Source organism: Aythya ferina, assembly GCF_964211825.1.
Source record: "Aythya ferina genome assembly, chromosome: 3".
Classification (NCBI taxonomy): domain Eukaryota; kingdom Metazoa; phylum Chordata; class Aves; order Anseriformes; family Anatidae; genus Aythya; species Aythya ferina.
Genome location: NC_140298.1, coordinates 2,318,664 through 2,337,042, shown reverse-complemented (window position 1 = coordinate 2,337,042; position 18,379 = coordinate 2,318,664). Strand labels below are relative to the sequence as shown.

General features: G+C 38.9%; 1 protein-coding gene across 1 annotated transcript; it reads right to left on the bottom strand.

Annotated features, from left to right (window-relative positions):
* Positions 1–802: 802 nt before the first annotated feature.
* On the bottom strand, positions 803–18,278 carry CFAP36 (cilia and flagella associated protein 36). The gene is made up of 10 exons (XM_084515130.1): positions 18,126–18,278; positions 14,375–14,439; positions 13,376–13,477; positions 12,316–12,430; positions 11,239–11,326; positions 10,214–10,265; positions 7,634–7,754; positions 3,841–4,004; positions 3,311–3,460; positions 803–1,689 (listed from the first exon to the last, which is right to left on the bottom strand). Exons 1-10 carry the CDS (start codon positions 18,241–18,243, stop codon positions 1,603–1,605), a joined length of 1,062 nt encoding a protein of 353 aa, XP_084371256.1. The 5' UTR covers positions 18,244–18,278; the 3' UTR covers positions 803–1,602.
* Between the last annotated feature and the right edge of the window lie 101 nt (positions 18,279–18,379).

Below are 18,379 nucleotides of genomic sequence, written 5' to 3'. Positions count from 1 at the left end.
TCCAGGCAACCAGGCGTGGGACTCCTCACTGCTCACCCATGATGAAGTGCCTGGTCAGCTCCAACTGCAGAAGATCTGAGGAATTAATGGTGAAGTGCAGCTGCAGTGTCACGGGCATGTGCTTGTTCTCCTGCTAACGATCATCATTGTTTTCTTCTTGACGATTTTTTCTCTCCATCAGTAAAGACGATTAATTTCCTCCAGTACTATATGTGCTACTCAGACAGCAGAGTTGCACAGTATGTGCCTTGACTAACCTGAGGCTGAAAAATTGTCATCTTGTCTGTGGACCCAAGCTGTCCTGATCTTTTTTCATTTAACAGCTACCCAAGGCAACTTCTCTGAGGGTCTGATGGAAGCATGTTAGTTCTTGCTCTATGTTCCCCACCACTCCAGGTCTTTCCCAGAGTACTGTCAGGCGCTTAAAAAAATAATAATAAATTCAGACCAACAGGAGTCTTTTTCCTCAAAAATGAAAAACGAGTATGGTGAATTTTTATTGTTACTAGAAAAACTGTATGAAGCTGCATCAGCTGTGCTGTTCGGTTTCTTTTAAATCCCTGTAGAACACAACAGGCAGCACGCTAACTGGCTCTTGCCTGTGGCTGTAGCCCGCCAGTCCCACTCCCGCAGCTGCTTCCCCATCTGACCTGGTCCACGCTGCGTGGTCCTGCTGGTGGGCAGCTGCATTCCTCTGCCTGGGGCCCTCCTGCCACCAGGCTTTTTGACAAAGCAAAGAACATCTGCCAACATGTATCAGTTATAAATGCTATTTTAATAAAAAGCTACATGGAACATGAAGTAGTTGGGTTGTTCTTTTAATGTGAATTACTGTTACAGACAACGATGTAATGAAATGAAGCACAGCAGAGGCTGTAATTTGCACAACTTTACATTTGTCTTTGAGAGATTTAAATGATTTTTGTTTTGTTAAAAGCTGATTTAGAACTAAATTGGTCTTATGATGGCTCTAGTTCTTATTTTGCAACTAAAGTTTTTTCTCAACTTGTGTTCATAGCAAACTTGAATCTAAGATACTAGTAAACTGCTCCAAAAGAATGTAAAATAATACAATCTGGATGTCTTGACTCCTGACTTCAAGCTGTGTTATCTGTTTCTCAAAAAATAAGGTAATCATAGTAACATTTCTTTGTGAACTTAAATTTTATTATACTTTACAGCTGAAAAATAGTAACTTATTTGTAATATTCTAATGAAAAGATCCAAGTTCCCTATTCTTAAAAAAAATAATAATAATATAACTCATTCAAAAGTGTTTACATTATTATTTTAACATATAAATATTTGCTTTTGTTCTATTAAGTGACTGAGGCCAGTAGTCCACACAATCTGTGTGCTGAGCTAACATTAAACTGCCTCATTGTTGAGTACCTTCCAGTGAAAATCAATGAGTTTACAGCATTCTGGAAAATCTGTTTTCACTGTTTTGAGTGTAATTTCAAAGACTTTATATAAGTACAGTTGCTTGTCTGAAAGTTCTATAAAACTAAATGTAACATTTGAAAACAAATCCATTCAATTATTGGTTATTCTTTTTAAAGTTGCTTATTGTTAGTGAAAGCTGCAATGAGCTTCTTAACATTACCGCTTATTAATAACTTCTTCTTTTAGTTTTTCTGCAAGCACTTTCCTCTTCTGCAGTAACTTTTGCTTCTCTTCTGAAATTTCCTACAAACAAAATGGAAAAAAAAAATAGCAATAAACTGCCTGACTTCCTGGTATGTATCATGATGTTTGATGCTAACCAGGTCCCTAAGCCCCAGCAGGTAGCTGGTGCACAACTTTTTCTAACAACGAGCAGCCAAGTAACTTCACTTCCAAACCTGATGCTGCAGACCAGGCCTTCAAATTGCTTGCAACCCAGAATGGTTTACAAAGTTACTCTATTTCTTGGGGAGTGGATCCCAGGATGCGGAGGACTGCCTCTATATAAATCTGCCTTCTTCCCCCTGCGCTGTTGTACCAGTCCTTTTGAAAGAGGACTAACCTCATCTTCAAAAGGTGCTACTTAGCTGTTTTAGAAATTCCCCAATCAATAGTACTTTAGGTATGTTCTGAATGTAATAAAACGAAAGGCAATTCTGAGGCATTCCTGAGGTAACACAAAACCTCTGATTTTTAGCAGATGGAATGACTTGTATGTTTTTTGTTTGTTTTTTAAGGTCTTCTACCACCTTCCTTATCTATGTTGCGAGTTTTCAAGCATTTCTTTCCATCTATCATTTGTGGCACTCATGTTAACCCAGAACAATGAATAACAAAAGGTAGATGTTTCTATTTTTATGATGTCTTCTAATTGGCTTTAGCCTGTTACATGATTCTGGTTTTATGATTTATTTTTTCTTGGTATAATTGACTTCTTGTTCCCATACTAGACTTTTCTATCATCCCCATTATGCAAGAATTTTTGTGATTTTAGCACTTCTTATAAGCTAAGGAATGTATCAGCTAAGGAAGGTATTTGTCAGTGAATAGAGTTTAAGTTTCCTCCATGATCCAGAATACCTACGTATTTTTAAACGTGGCGATACTTTATTTTGTATTTGCCTGAAAGACTGAAAAGCAGAACAGGCCTTTATGATGTCAGAGAAGAAAAACCCAGCAACACTCCCTGGTTTTGACATTCTCCCCTAATTAGCTAGAGCACTTATCAGGTTGTTCTGCTGACTTGGGTAAAAATCTTTAATTATTTTTTTTATTTTCAAATATGCCCGATGGAAACTCAGTATAAATAGAATTTGATACACAAGAGCATCTGCTATTATCACAGGTGTTTCTCCTTGCACTGTACTTATAAATAAAATGACAAGCAGTCTCACGATCAACAAATTTGTCCAGAAAAAGTTTAAGATTAGTCACTGTGAGAAACATTTGTCATTTTTCAGAAATTCAATGCTGCAGAATGGAAGAAAGATGGTTTGGCAGTGAGAGGACAATCCACTGAAACACTAACAAGTACGTTGGGACTGAAACAAGCCAAATGCTGCTGCCTTTTAGTTCTTCAGTTCAAACGCTTGGTCACAGGTTAAAAGAAAGCCAGCAATGTAGTGGCTTGTAAATTTAAATTAATCAAGAGGATTTGACAATACAGTAGGAAAAAAATGCTAACGATCGTTAAACTTTTAGCCTGTATGCTTCTGCAAAAGCAGTAATTAGAAAATACTTTGTTTCTACCCCCACTGCTTGTTCCTTTTATGTTGCTACTGTATTCAGCAGCATTCACATCTTCACTGAAATTGTCTATTTGTTATGAAGTGGTGGGGATGATTAAAATACTTGAATCCTTCACCTCTTTAGGAGACAATTCCTTTTCTTTCTGGTCAGTGTTTGTTGGTGGTATCACATTATTTCTTGACTCCTTCTTTGTAGCCATCAGCATATCTCTCTTTTTCTTGAGGTAGTCCTCCCTTTGCTTCAGCTGCTGCTCTTCTGATAAATTCTGGATTTTTTGAAATACATTTTGAAATTAATTTTTGGTATATACATTATGTATTTGTGAAATAAAAGCATTTACACCATCTTGCCTCTAAAATTACTAGTTTCTTTTCATAAGCCAAGCTGAAATTTCAAGCCACAGTGGTGTTCTAAGAAATCACCACAAGGGTAAAGGCTGAATGCTAACTTCTAGAATTCTAGTCTAACACAGGAACGGTGATCTGAACTTCAAGAAAACTGAATTGCTGAATACCATACAACAGTGCTTGCATGCTGGTTAAAAATAAATTACAATAGTAGAAAATATAAATGTAATGCTGAGTTCTCTCATTCTAGTTTACATTTGTGGAGGGTGGGAGGTGGTGTTGCTTGTCTTAAACTTACAGGTCCTTCTATCCTGGCTTTTTGTGCTGCATTTTCTGAACGCTTTTCAGATGTTCTCTTCTTAATATCTTCTTTGCCTTTGGTTGGCTGAGGTAAGCTTTCTGTTCCTTTCTGTAATGGGCGTACTGGTTTTAGGTCTTCCCTTGCAGATTTGCAGGATTCCTCTAAACAGCAATTTTAAATGGGAAAAAAGCATAAAATAAAAAGGTGTTTCTTTCAATATCCAGATATCTCATCTGATGAAATGGAAAACTTAAGAAGGTGAAAAACACGATTTTTAATCATAAACTTACCTTCAAAAAGCATATTAAGTATTGAATTGCACCATAAAAAAATATATATAATGCTTTGCATTAAAATGAGTACCTCTAGTACTTCTATTGCAAATAATTATAAATTATTGTTAAGTACTTGGAATGTAATTTCATATTCAATGGACAGTTTCTATCAAGACTGCACTTCCACTTTGGGTTAGTACTGTGCAGAGCCAGTAATCAGCAGCCTATGAGGTGCACGTTAGCCAACTCCAAATACAAGTGTATTCTTCTAGCTTTCAGCTTCAGCAGAAGGAATCAGAAAATACCGGATTTGATTGAACTTGTAAGGGAGAGGGGAGGAAGTGAACCTCAAGAGGAGCAAAACATTACACTGGCACCAGAACTGGAAGATGGCCTAGTCAGCGTATACAGCTGAGTATCTCATCTTCAAACCCAGTCTTGCCTCTGTATGAGAATATAATGGGAACGTGCTTGATTTCTGACCCTGGCAGCACCCAGAGCCCCAGATGGGCTGGTCAGTGGGTGCCAGAGGAGATGAATGCTATTAAATCCTGCACTGATTCCAGCTGTGCTTTTCATATCTACAGGTACCAAGGACAGTTTTGCCTTGCAATTCCACAGAACTCCACTGTGTGTCTAAGGCGGACGGCATGATGATTTCTAAGGTTGGAGTCAAAGTTCTTCCAGTCACTGGACTGTAAAGCAGTGTTTTCAGAACTTTACAAAGACTTCTCTTGACTTTACCTACAAACTATTCCTGAGTAAGGTAAGCTGCTGCTTCTACCATATTTTTATTAAAAGTGAGGAGGCTTTGGAGTACTTTTGAAAGTACAGATGCAAAAATACGAATAGTGCAATATGACTTCTAGTGTGTTCAGTCAGTTTGGGTCTCTCCATGATACCTGAATAGAGATGTAACTGAATGTAGGTAATTATAATTCTAAGCGTTGTACTATGGATTTTTGCAGTAATATTGAGAAATAACTTGTATTACAAGTACAAGTAGTTTCTTTGGCCTCTACCAGACCACCGTAACAGACAGCAAAGGCTAGCTCCACTGAAAGTAGTGCAGAGTGAACACTAAATTGTTGTTGGAGGTTTGTTGTTTTTTGTTTTGTTTTTTTTTAAAGTTAGCACACATAATGTACGTTTAGCTCTTCAGTGTTGCTACTTTCTTTAGTACAGAAAATTACAAGTTATGTTTAACTGTGAAAAGGTAGGGGGGAAAGAAGAGGAAATGTTGTTTCAAGTATGGAAAACAGACTAGGACAGAAACGTAAAATAAAGGTCAAGTTGAAGAATTTCCATGTCACTGAAATCTGACTGCTAGAAGTCTAGATGCTCCAAAGAATGTCTTGTTGTGATGAATAAAAGTCCTCAGAGGTACTATTAAGAGTTAAAACTGCTAAGAAAAAATCCTCATGCCAGGACTGTCTTCCTTAAAAAGCAGGGCAAAAAAATCCAAAGAACACACACTGCATGCCGAACACCTACCTCACAACCAACATTGTAAGTAAGGAAAGCTACTTACCAGAAAGTAGTTCTTTGAAATGTGTTGTGTGTATGTACATTTACACTGTTGCTGTCCATATTGCAAACACTCAAGCTGGAGATGTTTATGTCCTAGCAGTACCTGTAGGATGTGATCATAAGACCCTCAGTTTCACTTAACCCACAAAGCTGAAAAGATACTGAGAAGACAAGGGAAGGAGGATGGACAGCAAACATACAAATAGACAACACATCTCAAAGAATTACAGTTACTGGTATGTAACCTCTATTCTCCTTTGAGAACTTGTCTATATGTACATTTGTACTGCGGGTGACTAAGCAGCATTTGTTTGATGTGGGCAATTACTTCAGAGTCTTTGGAAAATTCACCTTTCTTTGCACCTAGTAGTGCAAGGAGCTGGATGGTCAGTATACGGGAGGAATGGTTTTGCAGTACCTAAACTACTCATGAGGGGCTCACCAAAGTGAAATTAGGAAAATTAAGGCAGTTGCCATTAGTTTCAGATTTAGTATGCAGTGGAAAACTGTAAGGGGTTCACAAACTGAAATTGTGGGTCTCAAGGTGATAGGGAAATAGCAAAGGATAACGAAAAAGCCGCATAGCTGAAGGAAAAGTAATATATGCCTGACAGAAAGGGGCTGGGGGAGTCCTTCTTCCTGGCTATGAAGACTGGCTCACGCAAGAGGCCATATTACCAAGGCAGCCAATACTCCCTAGGTATGGGATTCTTCCTCATACTCAGGTCAAGAATGGCGAGCTGCTCTGTTCTGCAGTAACAAGACCCTGCAAGTGAGAACACAGAGCCAGAAGCTGGGAGGATCTGGAAGGCAGTGAGGGCAGTGAGAAGGGCGGAGAGGCACAAACTGTTAAAGTTGCTGCTGTGTCCTTTCCTGGAGTTGTATCTGGTACCAATGGGAAGGGATTCAAGCAGAGGATATGATCCCGTTATCCAAGATGGTGCTTTAAGTTGGAAACCCATGTTTTGGAGGTAGGTATTAACGGACTAGTCTGGTGGCCAGTCCTCAGTTCTGGTTGTGAAAAGGGTCTGTGAGAAGATTCACAGTGAATGTTCTTGATTTTTGCCTTTACTACCTAAAACCACTTTTTCATGGTTGTAGTGGAGGATAAGTTGTGGCAAACTTTCTTACTAGCTTATTTGGACAGGCGTGTTGTCCCACAGTTCCAGTTCTATGAGGCTGAAGAAGATTCTAAAAGAGCTGTTTGTAGACCTCCCTCTTCTTTGGCTTTTAAGGAGCATGGGAATGCTCAGCATCAGCTGAGCAGGCACATGGACAGCAATGAAGAGCTGCGCTCACTGCAGAGAAGTCTTGACTCCCAGGCTCTCAGATATCCTGTCTCTCAAACACGGGATTAAGTCCTGCAGACAGGCATAATTTAATGGTGCCATTGCAAGGTGGCACAGCTATGCAAAAATAAGAGGATTAAAAGCAAGCTGTGAGAAGAATGCAAGTATACCTGCAGGCCTTCTGCATATTTCCAAGGGTGGAAAGCAGAGAAGAAGAGTTTGAATAAATGTAATGAAACCTCACAAGAAGCATACAAAAGGTAAAAAGGATATTTTGAAGGTAACACTTTTTTCTTTTAAATTTCCTAATGTGAAAGACACTAATTCAGTTTTAAAGAATCGAGGGTCCTACAACCACTTCATGTGTTAACACCTGTAACATGGAAAGAAGAGAGCAAGTATGGCCCACAGGTACCATCAAGGCTAAAAGTATCCAGCTCAAGTGTCTGTGATATGAAAACTTAGTGTGAATGCATTCAAAGACAAATACTAGATGCAGGAAGAAAAAAAAACGTCCAAAATATTTCCTGAAGTTTGAAGTATATTCTTTGAATTGACCTTAGACTATAAAGCTACACATTTTTCACTAACCCTTAAGAGAGTAGATCCCACTGGGAGAACACCACCTGTTTATGAAGATTGTCTGTGTGTACGTAAATATTGCATACTCAGTACTGAGCTTTCCCAAAATATTACCTAATGAAATTTTTGGAGTTTCTTCAGAAACATCAGCTCCCTCAGTAGACTCCTTAGCTCTCACAGTTTCTCTTGAATCTCCTGGAAAACTGGTCACATCTGGTGATTTAAGGGTATGTGCCTTAAATTTAAAAAAGCAGACAAAACCAAGTGTTACACTTCCTAGCACTTCATTTCAGGCATTAAACTATCAACTCAAAGAAAACCTCCTCAAACAACTTCTAGTTAAAATAGTTTTGTTTACACCATGTATTGCACTGTCAAATTGAACAAAGCATACTTATTTTGCTTTATTGATAGTAGGGTTCATACTAGCTTATAGTCATAAATCAGTATTTTTAATTTCGGTTCATAACGTTCTCTTATCAACAATCAAAATTAAGAATATTATTTATTTTTATTTTTAGAAAAATAGTTTATTTCCCATCTACAAAGAGATAATGTAGGGTGTTGTCTTTTTTTCCACACTGATGAGACTTTCAAACAAACCTCCACCAACCATAAAAATACAGCAGGTAGAAAGAGAACTAGGAGCATACACTGAGGTTACCACAGAAACGAAAGTAATCAGCTGAATGGAAACAACAGGCTTGGATAATTTCTGATGCTACTGTTTTACTTCCACACTTGTGTGAGAAATCTTGACAACACAATCCACCTCTGAAAGCGAAGGCTAGCTGGGATTTACTCAGAAAAAGTCTATGCTGTTCATCAACCCTCTAATTCCTGCTGGAACCCTCCATCTCTTCTGTCCAGGTGAACTGATGTACCGAGTGAATTCATATTACTTCTGCAGCCAGATTTCCTGTCAATGCCTACCAAGTAAGTTTTGCATCATTAAACTCATAAGGTCTGGTCCTGTAACTGAACAGGAGTGGCAGAAGGCATCCTGAACGGATCAATTGCGCTAAGGTAAATTTAAATAGCATTCTCCACGTGCTCTTTGCTATAGTTTTCTTTGTACGAAAAGAAAGATTGAAAATTCCACCTCTGAGCAAATAATGCTGAAGTGCTAAGTTTTATCTTTATGAAATACGCCGTCGCATCTTCTAATAATTAAGTATCTATTATTCTGCCTGCCAAACTAATTGGGAATATGTCTTAAAAAAAGAAATACTACACGGAACTAGATACTGTTAATTCTTAGAATGCAGTTTATGAGATATTACAGCTTCATGCACACATTTCTATGCCAAGAAGAAACTGTTCAGAGACTAGGCTGAAAAAATGAATTGGGCACTACAATGCTACCATAATCTGGCTCATTTATCAAGAATATTGATATTCTTGGCTGTCTATGAAGATGTGGGTAAGTCTGTATCTAGACAGAACATAAATTCTTAAAATGAGCCACGGCTTGAGTTTCCAGGTTGTTTAGTAAGAAACGGGTGACTAATTTTCTGGAATGTATCATGGAAACATGTACATGAGAAACAGAGTTTTGTCACCACTTTTCTAAAGTGCCAGACAATGGGAGAGGTTAATTTGGTGGAATAACAGTGGCATAACTATCATCTGCACCTACTAGGGGTTTGAGTTTAGGAGTGGATTTGAAATGCAGACCTCTGTAGTATCACCGAATCGTCTAGGTTGGAAACGACTTCCAAGATCACCCAGTCCAACCTCTGACCTAACACTAACAAGTCCTCCACTAAACCATATCACTGAGCTCTACATCTAAACGTCTTTTAAAGACCTCCAGGGATGGTGACTCCACCACTTCAGTAGTTACGTTTGATCTCCAGCTAGCTTCCTGTGTAAGTTCAGGCTGAAGATATAGGCAGTTCTTTCCCTTTTCAAACTTACTAGGCTCAATTTCCTAATGACAGAAACAGAAAAGCAGTTCTGCTCCCTTTTGAAATAGCCTACAATCCTATTTTTGTTTGTTTTCCTGGTGAAGGGAAGCCTTATTGCCACATTTCCACTGTAAAAACTATAGCCACTGTAGTTGTTGCTGCTTCCTCACAGCAACCTTGCTCAGATTTCTATTTGTTTCTCAGTTGTTTAACAACAGACACTTTAACCAGTCCCCACTTACATGCAGTACCTTTCTACGTGGTTTACTCTGGCAGAGACTGGGTGATGGCCTAACTTGGAGGGTATTTCTAGTTCCTGGCAATTAGGTTCTGGCAGCACTGTACTGACTTAATGAATAACTATACTGTCTATGAAGTGATCCTTAAAATTCCTGAAGGATTATGAATGCTGTAGTCACTAAGAAGCTTATACTTTGAAATGTCTTTGATCTTGACAATATTGGTAATTCAGATGTTCTCTAAATCTGAAAGGCTGATACCCATTGCCAGAATCTTGGAGTTTGGATACTGAGGAGCAAATATGCTTATGAGCTGCACCAAACAACTGATGGTTCGTTGTAATATATATAGCATTAACATCAGTGATACCATCAAGAAAAATGTAAACAACAGAACAGACCTTTCATAAAGACCTTCCTGATAGCTTTTATTTGCTGAGGGTAGTACATACTGCCTTGAAGTTACACAGTTAATGCCTGGGACGAGAATATCAAAGTATTTCTTAATCATCAGCACAAACCACCTAGAAAGACAGGATACTCACTTCCTCAGTCCTTTTCCTTTCTTGCTCCATGTCATATTCTTCCTTAGATTTTCTGTAACATAAAATGCAAGTAAATACACAAGAATTCTTAAGTATTAATGACTTCTATGTAAACTTAGCACTGCTTAAATACTTGAGGAATACCAGAACAATTGCAAGACAATATGAATTTATTAAAGCATCCAAAATACTTTCATGACTTAAATGAAAATGTGCTCTTGAAAGAATTATGATAAACACACAGATCTCAGCCCTCAGTCTTTCCTTCCCTGTGCAAAAATAATTGTGTATAGATTTCCAGGGCTTATCTATCCATCCCTTGTTTCATTTGCTAAAGGAAGGGAAGTATTTCCAGAACACGGAGGAAAAATATCATCATTTAATATACAGGGAATGGGTTAATCTGCTATTATTCGTTTATAATTCTGTGTGTGTGAGAACTGGGAGTGGAAGAGAATCTGTAGAAGCTGTATTGGTCCTCATCTTAGATTACAGCAAGAGACATTGCTGACAACTAAGGAGGACACTTTAGAAAGGAGTAAGAACTACTGCAAAGGCAGAATTTGCCCTTCCAAGGCTTTAATGGATATGGAACAGAGCATGTAATTCTTGCAGTGCTAAGGAGTAATAAAGCCGCTTTAAGCAGACCTACAGTGTTGATCCTGTCTCTCTGGACCTGTGTTTAGGATGTTCCCAGAACAGTTTATAGTTAATGTTGCTCCCGTTGTCCAGAGTCATTGGATACAGTTCTAACTCAGGATTTGCAGACTTTTAGAGTTGCATATCATTCCATGCATCACCAAGACAGTTCATTATGGCAGAGTGGTAATCCTTATGTTTTTAAATATCCCTGATCACACCCATTGTCAAGTACCATTTGTTTTTCCTCACAGATAGGATTTCGACAAAAACGTTCATGTAATCTGAAGGTAGGTTCCTGGAAAAGGCTGGAAGAATTAGGTTCCATATACTTTTATTTTAAAATGTGGTGGAAAGTAGGATTGATTCTTTTGTTTGTTTTTTACCTTAGAACCTCCCTGAGTATTTTCATTTCTTCTTGTTCAATTTCACTGAACACATCCGAACCCTCAGTCAAACAGTCAGGCAATACACCTACCAAAAGAAAATAACAAGATGTGTGCATTACTCCAAAGAAAGTTGTTTTGTGTTCTATTTGGCATCAGTCTTAAACCAAAGACGAGAAAGAAACCTTTTTTTTTTTGGCAGAGGAAAGAAAAGACACATCTAATTCTTCCTTGCTACAAGCTGTTTACATAAAGATTCTAGATCCTCAGCATCAAGTTGCAAGGAGCAGAAAGGCAAAGCTTTGTGAAACACAAAAGTTTTGATATCTAAGCATAAGTACAGCATAAACCATACTCTGCATTGGCTGTTACATGGTATTTCCTATAGACTGCAAATCAACCAGTGCTTACTAAACCATTTTCAAATCTAAGTGTTACATCGAACTTGACATTTAAAAAAAGTCTCCGGAAAAACAAAACATATGCAGTAGGAAGACAAAACTAAATAGTAAAATTGAAGACGGAAGAAAGAGTGAGTAGATGAAAATCCTTTCAGAAACATCAACGGAGCAGCAAGAGTAAGGGATAAGTGCCTTTAAAGAAGAGAAAATAATTTAACTGTGAGAATGATGATGGCCTTAACTTCTGCTGCGTATATAGATTTTTCAAATATAAATGTACAGTGTGAACTGCAAGGTAGGCATGGCAGATGGTACGCAACTGCTGCTCTGCAAATAGCTTAATTCAGTTATAAGTATTATCATTGTTAATGAAAAGATACAATTAACACTCAATTATCAACAAGAATCTCTAACAGAAAAAATCAAATTTCACAGGAAACTCTACAGAGCTGACACTGTTATTTTAGAAAGGAAAATAGATAGTTGTGTCTGAGATTACAAGTCAAGAAGTAAATTTTAAAATCCTCGTCCCAGCAAAATCAACGGTGTTCTCCCTTAACTTGCGCTGGACCAGTATTCTATACTCATTTATGAATGGGAGTACATAGTTTTTAGAAAAAGAAAACAAGCACAAACTACAAAGATGAAGTGAAACCCCATATTTACCACTTCTTACCATTTCTTTCTTTCATGATTCTAATGGCTTGCAATTGCATTTCAATATTTTTTTGTACCATCATTTTTTTAAATAGTCTGAAATCTTCTGCTGCCAGCACTGTTTGCAAGATCGCCTGTGGGAGGGAAGATTTGCACAAACTAATTAAACTACAGAAATCATAACCATCCCAGTTTGCTTGAAATGATGTTAAGATTTAAATTCTGTGGAGCATGGTTTTAATAACTGTATTTCCTTCTCCTATCTGACCACTTTTACCAGCTGTACAAGTTGAGCTAATAGGCAAGAAAAGAATTTGAGGGTTTATGTCCTTAGATCATCATGGCTACATAAATATTATCACAAGACCTGGAGGGTTTCCCAGCGTAAGTTTACAACTACAACTTGTTTGACTTCCTGAACAAATCTGTAAGCTTGTGTGAGGAATGTGTGCTCTGAAGAATCTTGTTGCACATCAAGGAGGAGATATGTCAACAAAGCACAATTTACACAGGCAGTAGAAGCTTCTACTTCTCTGCCTCATATACCCGAGACAATTCTGAAAGATATCTTTGAGCAAGTACTGCAGAATCGTGCCTTCTCTCCTCAAGACCAATTTTTGCCTTTACAAAATCAGAGGAAAACATCCTTACCTTTACAGAATATATGTTTTTTTAAATCTTCGAATTTGTCTACTACTGCAGATGAACCGAAGACGAATGTGAAGCTGATAAACATGCAAATAAAGGTGTCAGGCATACCTTTATGTGTTTGATTTAAAAAAATATAAAGCATGGAAGAAATCTCAAAAGGTTTCCAACCCCACACAAGTATCTGTTTTTATTTTAAAGATGCATGTTTTGCTGATCAGAGTTCATAGTACAAACAGATATGTTGATGCTTGGACCAGGTGATGTTGGAGGTGTTTTCCAACCTTAATGATTCTGTGATTAGGTTTTAGAAAATTCAAGCTTTAACAAACACACACAAAAAACTTTTTAAACATCTCTGCCCTAATATATTAGTTAAAATACAAAACTAAAAATTACATTTATAGATTCTGTAACAAAGGAAAATATACCTGTGAAGTATGTGTCTTTGCAAGAGGAGATGAAAAAGCTTCTTGAAATTTCTCTTCAGTAATGCCAACTTCTTTAAGATAACCTTCTAATAATTTTTCAACCTGTAAGAAAATACAAGTCTTACTTTCTAAGAGACTTTTCCCTACATTTTTTTTTTTTTTTTGTAATTGTACATATTGTACATTCTTTTCTGCTGCCATTGTACTTCTTAAATTCACAGGAAAATTGATGCAATACTTCGGGATTGATTTGCTTTGATAATCTGTTTTAAATTAACTGGTATTTTTGTTGCTGAATTCGGTTACTACTTAATTTAGCCTCTGCAATTTCCAGGAATCTCTCCTCTCTACCTTTTTCCCCGGACTCTTGGCTAGTATTCATCACTTTTTCCTTTGTAAATAATTTTGCTTGTTTGTTTCCAGTCTGCATGCACAGTAGTTTTCAGAGTCACGGCAAAAATGAATGTTGGTCTGTATTCATTCAAGTGCTACTTTCAACACCAAATATGACCAAGCTTTGTTACAAGAAAATATTTTAGAAAACTGTGTGCATTTATCTATAGGTTTTCCAAGCACGCTTCAAAAATATTCTGCAGTTTTTTGGAAACAATATTTGAAATCACTCAAAAGATTTACCAGACTCATTAGCGAACAAAATACAAGTTACACGTTTTCTGACATTGTGCTATTTCTCATTTTAACTTGCCAGAAAATATACAGACTATTGAGCTTATTAATACAGTATTTTATCTAGCAGATATACTGATGTTAATGAAAAAGAAATAACTTCGTAAGAGGGATAAATTTTCCGTGTATTTGGTGTTTAAGCATAAAAACGCGTATGACAGCTATGGCTCAAGAACATCTAAACATTTATGCCAAACAACAGTATAAAATTCTGAATAACAAAGATAATAAAGTAGTATTTATCTAAATTTCCAACCGTAATATTGCAAATTATTTCTTAGAAATCTACCACAAATAGTGAATAATGCTCACCAAAGCTTGGTACTCCTGATAAATTTCTGTATAAGACAACTTGCTTTCTTCTTCATCATCAAAAACTTAAAAACAAACATTTTTGAGTTAGTGTTTTAAGTACTAGCACATTAATTTGTGGCATGTATTTCATTTTTCACTTTCTCTAAGAGACCTTTACAAGTTAATATATTTAATCATGCAATAATCAGGGACATGATCAATATATTTTTCCACACATTCAGGCTAACCATGTACTTTTGTTAACTTATTGTAATTAACTTTTGCAATTTAATACCAGAAAAACACATCTTCATAACAGAAGCAGATTTCTAAGCGAGCTGAGGATTCAGCAGACAGGTACATTTAAAAGTAAGATTTAATATAAGAACTACCCTGTGAACTTGGGTAATGTTGTTCTAATATGGCAAATGACACATGAATCAGGATGTTTTTCTCTACATACATTTAAATGAAGGCTGTGTGGAAACCTAGGGGGTTTTGGAAACATTTACATTTTTATCACGTCAGCAATGAGCAAGAGGTAATGTAAAACCTAGCAATTAAAGCAGAGGCTTAGAAGTGAGACATCCTCAATACCCGTCAAGATTAGCCACCGTATGTTGGACAAGTCCCTTCTCATTTGCATGCTTTGAAGTCATTTGAAGAATGGGAGTTCTGCCTAACAAATTGGTCAGCGGGTGTGATTTTTATTTCATATATGACATCTCCAATGGAGATGCTGTTCATGTGCATGGAATTACTCCAGCGGTCACATGGCTTCAGAGTGGCCTTTTAGAAAGCATTTTCCAGCTGTGACAATGCTGAGGCAATGTCACTGCACCTCGATGGGATGCAAGATGGCTGTTCCTACAACAGAAAATACCTGCATCAAGTTGTAACAACCAACAGCAGTGCAAGTATAGAAATCCCATCAAACAATTCAGGCCCTCTAAGTAACCAAGGGAAACTTTCTTTTTAAGTGACATAATTTGGAAAAGCAACATTTGCTTTTCTGTCTTTTCTGCATAAGGGAAAGCTTTTTCTAATGAAAGGATTTTTTTTTGAAAAGACTTTAAAAGTATATAGCAATACATTCAAATGGTAGAAATGCTTGTTCCACAAAAAAGTACTATAAATCTTAATTGAAAAAAAAAAATCAGCTTCTGTGGTGGCCACAGTATTACTAAATCCAAGAGGGTGAAGCTACTTAACTGCCTCTATTGTCTTCTACATCTCTTTCCCTCTGGGGGACCTCTGTTATAGCTCTTGCAGGCCCCAACCTTTGTCTTGGTGGCTGTTCCCTTCTACCTTCTCCTGTTCTGACGCTCCCTAAACCCCCAAAGAGGGCTGACTGTTCCTGCCCATGTCAACGGGATTGCCTCCAAGTCCTTCCTCCTCCTCCTCGCACAGCTTCAGGATGACATGGAAAGCAGAGTGGAAAGCTTGCACAAACTGCTCTGTGTTCTCAGGGTCTGAACAAAAAGAGTGGAGCTAAGTGCCAAACAAAGCAAGCTGCAGTCAGCATCGCCTCTGATTTAAGTGGCATTAAGGAGTTCTGTATTTGAATGGGGATCCTGGATTTTCTCACGTTAGGACTCCTAAATCACATAGTGATTGTTTTTCCTTCGGGTTTTGGCTCAGTCTTTGGTCACCCAGCAAAACAACGACCTGAAGAACCCACTGCTTCACAATAAGCCAGGGGACCCCAATATCCTTAGAGTCAAACTCAACATTTTCCTGTTAAAGTTGAAAACCATCGCTAGCACCCCTCAAACAGACCCCTCCCCTTAAGGCATACCCACAGTTTTAACTTCATTTTACAGTCACATATAAGCAATATATGAAGCTACAAGAAATTAGTCAAGTCCACAGAAAGAGGGAGAGACACAAAGAGAGAAAATATCAACAGATACAAAAACAGTAGAATCATTTATAAGCATTTATAAATATGAGGACTCTTGTAAATGCAAGTGCTTGACTCCTGACTACAGTTCCAAAACCAGTGCCTTACATACCTATTAGCGAAACTCAAACTCTAGTTTTGAGGAATCAGAAGTTACTGTCAGTTAATCAAAATTATCCTAATTTGCTTGTTCGGTCCAAAGGCTTTAAATATTTTGAGAATTAACTCTGTCCTGACAAAACACCTCGGGAACAGCAATGGAAATAGCACAGCGTATTTATTGAAAGGAAAAGCAAACAGCACAGATAACTGCAACTAAAATTTCAGATGTCTTTAACTGTGCTTCTTAGCAACCCTAAGACTGCAGCAACACTTCTTTATCCTTTTCTTTTTTCTCAATAGCTGCTGAGAGTTGTCCAACAAAACTCTGTAGCACAAATGATACCTTGGAAGACCACCTGCGATAAGTGATGTCTCTACTTTGCTGCTCTAATTTCTCACACAGAAACAAACTGGCAGGAGGCCATTATATAAGCCTGCCTCACGCTACGTGGAAATTTACAGAGGTTCCATAAATCTTCTTACTGCCAGTAAATTCCACTCAACCTTCTAAGGAGAGATCATTGCTCCAGAGAGGGATAATGAGCTCCCCTGATTCCTAAAACAAGAGAGGCAGCCCTATGCAGCCCATTTCCATGGCGATCAAAATGCTCGAAGGACAAAGAGTTTAGGCAGACTTCCCCTGACAGAACGTCTAGCCGAGGTTTCCCTCTCACTTCCTAACTGCAGAGCAGTAACTTTACCTGTCTTGTCTGTCTTGTTTAACAGTATAGCAGGAAAAGTGTGTGTAGTCACAGTGATCTTCCTTCAAAAAAAGATTGGAAAGGGTGGGAACAATTCAGGGTCAGTGAGAAGAACCTTGCTTGGAAGCTGTGATCTGAATGAGAGATGCATTTGTTTCACTCTGAACATCAAGTACAAATTCGTAACAGACCTCAGCAGCAAGAGCACAGCAAAGGTCCGGGGCTGCCCCACAGAGGCCGACCATTGCAGATGGACGGGAGAAAAGCGAAATGCGAGCAGGTAGAGCACGTGAATGGCAAGGTCTGTCCTGTGAGCTTTGTGTTAGGAACTCCTTGAAAGAAGATGTATTTGAAAGCCTCTGTGTCATAGTTCAGTATTTTAAAGTTAAAACTACTGACAAGGTCAGAAATCAATCTCCTCAAATAAAAGTTCACTTTTATTTCACTTTAAATAATTCAGGAGAGATGACCGGTGCCGAGTTTTTTGTTCTACAACATATCTTCATCATCACTAAGGATTTTCCACGCACACACTGAAATTTCTTATTCAACTGAAATTTCCATTGGAAAAAAAAAAGGGGGGGGGGGGGGATGATTTCAGGACACGTCCAGCCCTCTTAATTTCACTCAAAATGTTTAAGTTTTGGACACAGCATTGCAGTATAACTCGTCGGGGAAAAATCACGCACCAGTAATAAATCAACACGTACTGTTAGCCGAGCTGTCTTCATCGAGGCTATTAACAACTTGCTCAATTTCTGGTCGCTTAAAGCAACTAGAAAGATTTTTTTTTTTTCCCTCCCTATCGCCTTTTTGCTCAGAAATGCCTCGCTCTGAAGCTAAAACACGCCTTGTTGCAGCACGGCTAGGCCAGGAAGCAGTTTAAGCACGGCCCTGCCCGGGCTCAGCCCTAGGGGCCGCGCATTTCGGGGCTGCCCGCTCTGTCCCCTGGGGGCCGGGCCCCGCGGTGCTCCCCGCGCTGCCGGGCAGCCGCCGCCCGCCTGGCCCCCCTCCGGGGCCGGCCTCCCCGCCCAGCCGCCGCCGCCGCCGCCCCGCCGCTCACCCTCGCATTTCTGCTCCATGAACTCCAGGACGGGCACGGCCCAGGCGGGCCCCCGCAGGAAGCCGGCGATGGTGTCCACCACCCAGTCCACCTCGCCCTCCTCCTCCTCCGCCGCCATGGCCGGCCCGGCCCGGCCCCCAGCGCCCTCCCGCCGCGGCGGCCGCCGAGGGAGGAGCCGGGGCTGCGGGCGGCGGTCTGGGGGGGCTGCGGGGGCCCGCGAGGTCCGGGGCCGGGGCCCGGGGCCACCCTGGGGT

What these genes read in the sequence shown, in the direction of transcription:
- CFAP36 (XM_084515130.1), bottom strand. Translation starts at nt 18,243, where the DNA reads ATGGCGGCGGAGGAGGAGGAGGGCGAGGTGGACTGGGTGGTGGACACC. An exon ending in ATCAGGAGTACCAAGCTTTG is followed by an intron (nt 13,478 to 14,374) that starts GTGAGCATTATT and finishes ATTTTCTTACAG; the next exon opens with GTTGAAAAATTATTAGAAGG. An exon ending in AAGCCAGGATAGAAGGACCT is followed by an intron (nt 3,461 to 3,840) that starts GTAAGTTTAAGA and finishes CAAAAAATCCAG; the next exon opens with AATTTATCAGAAGAGCAGCA.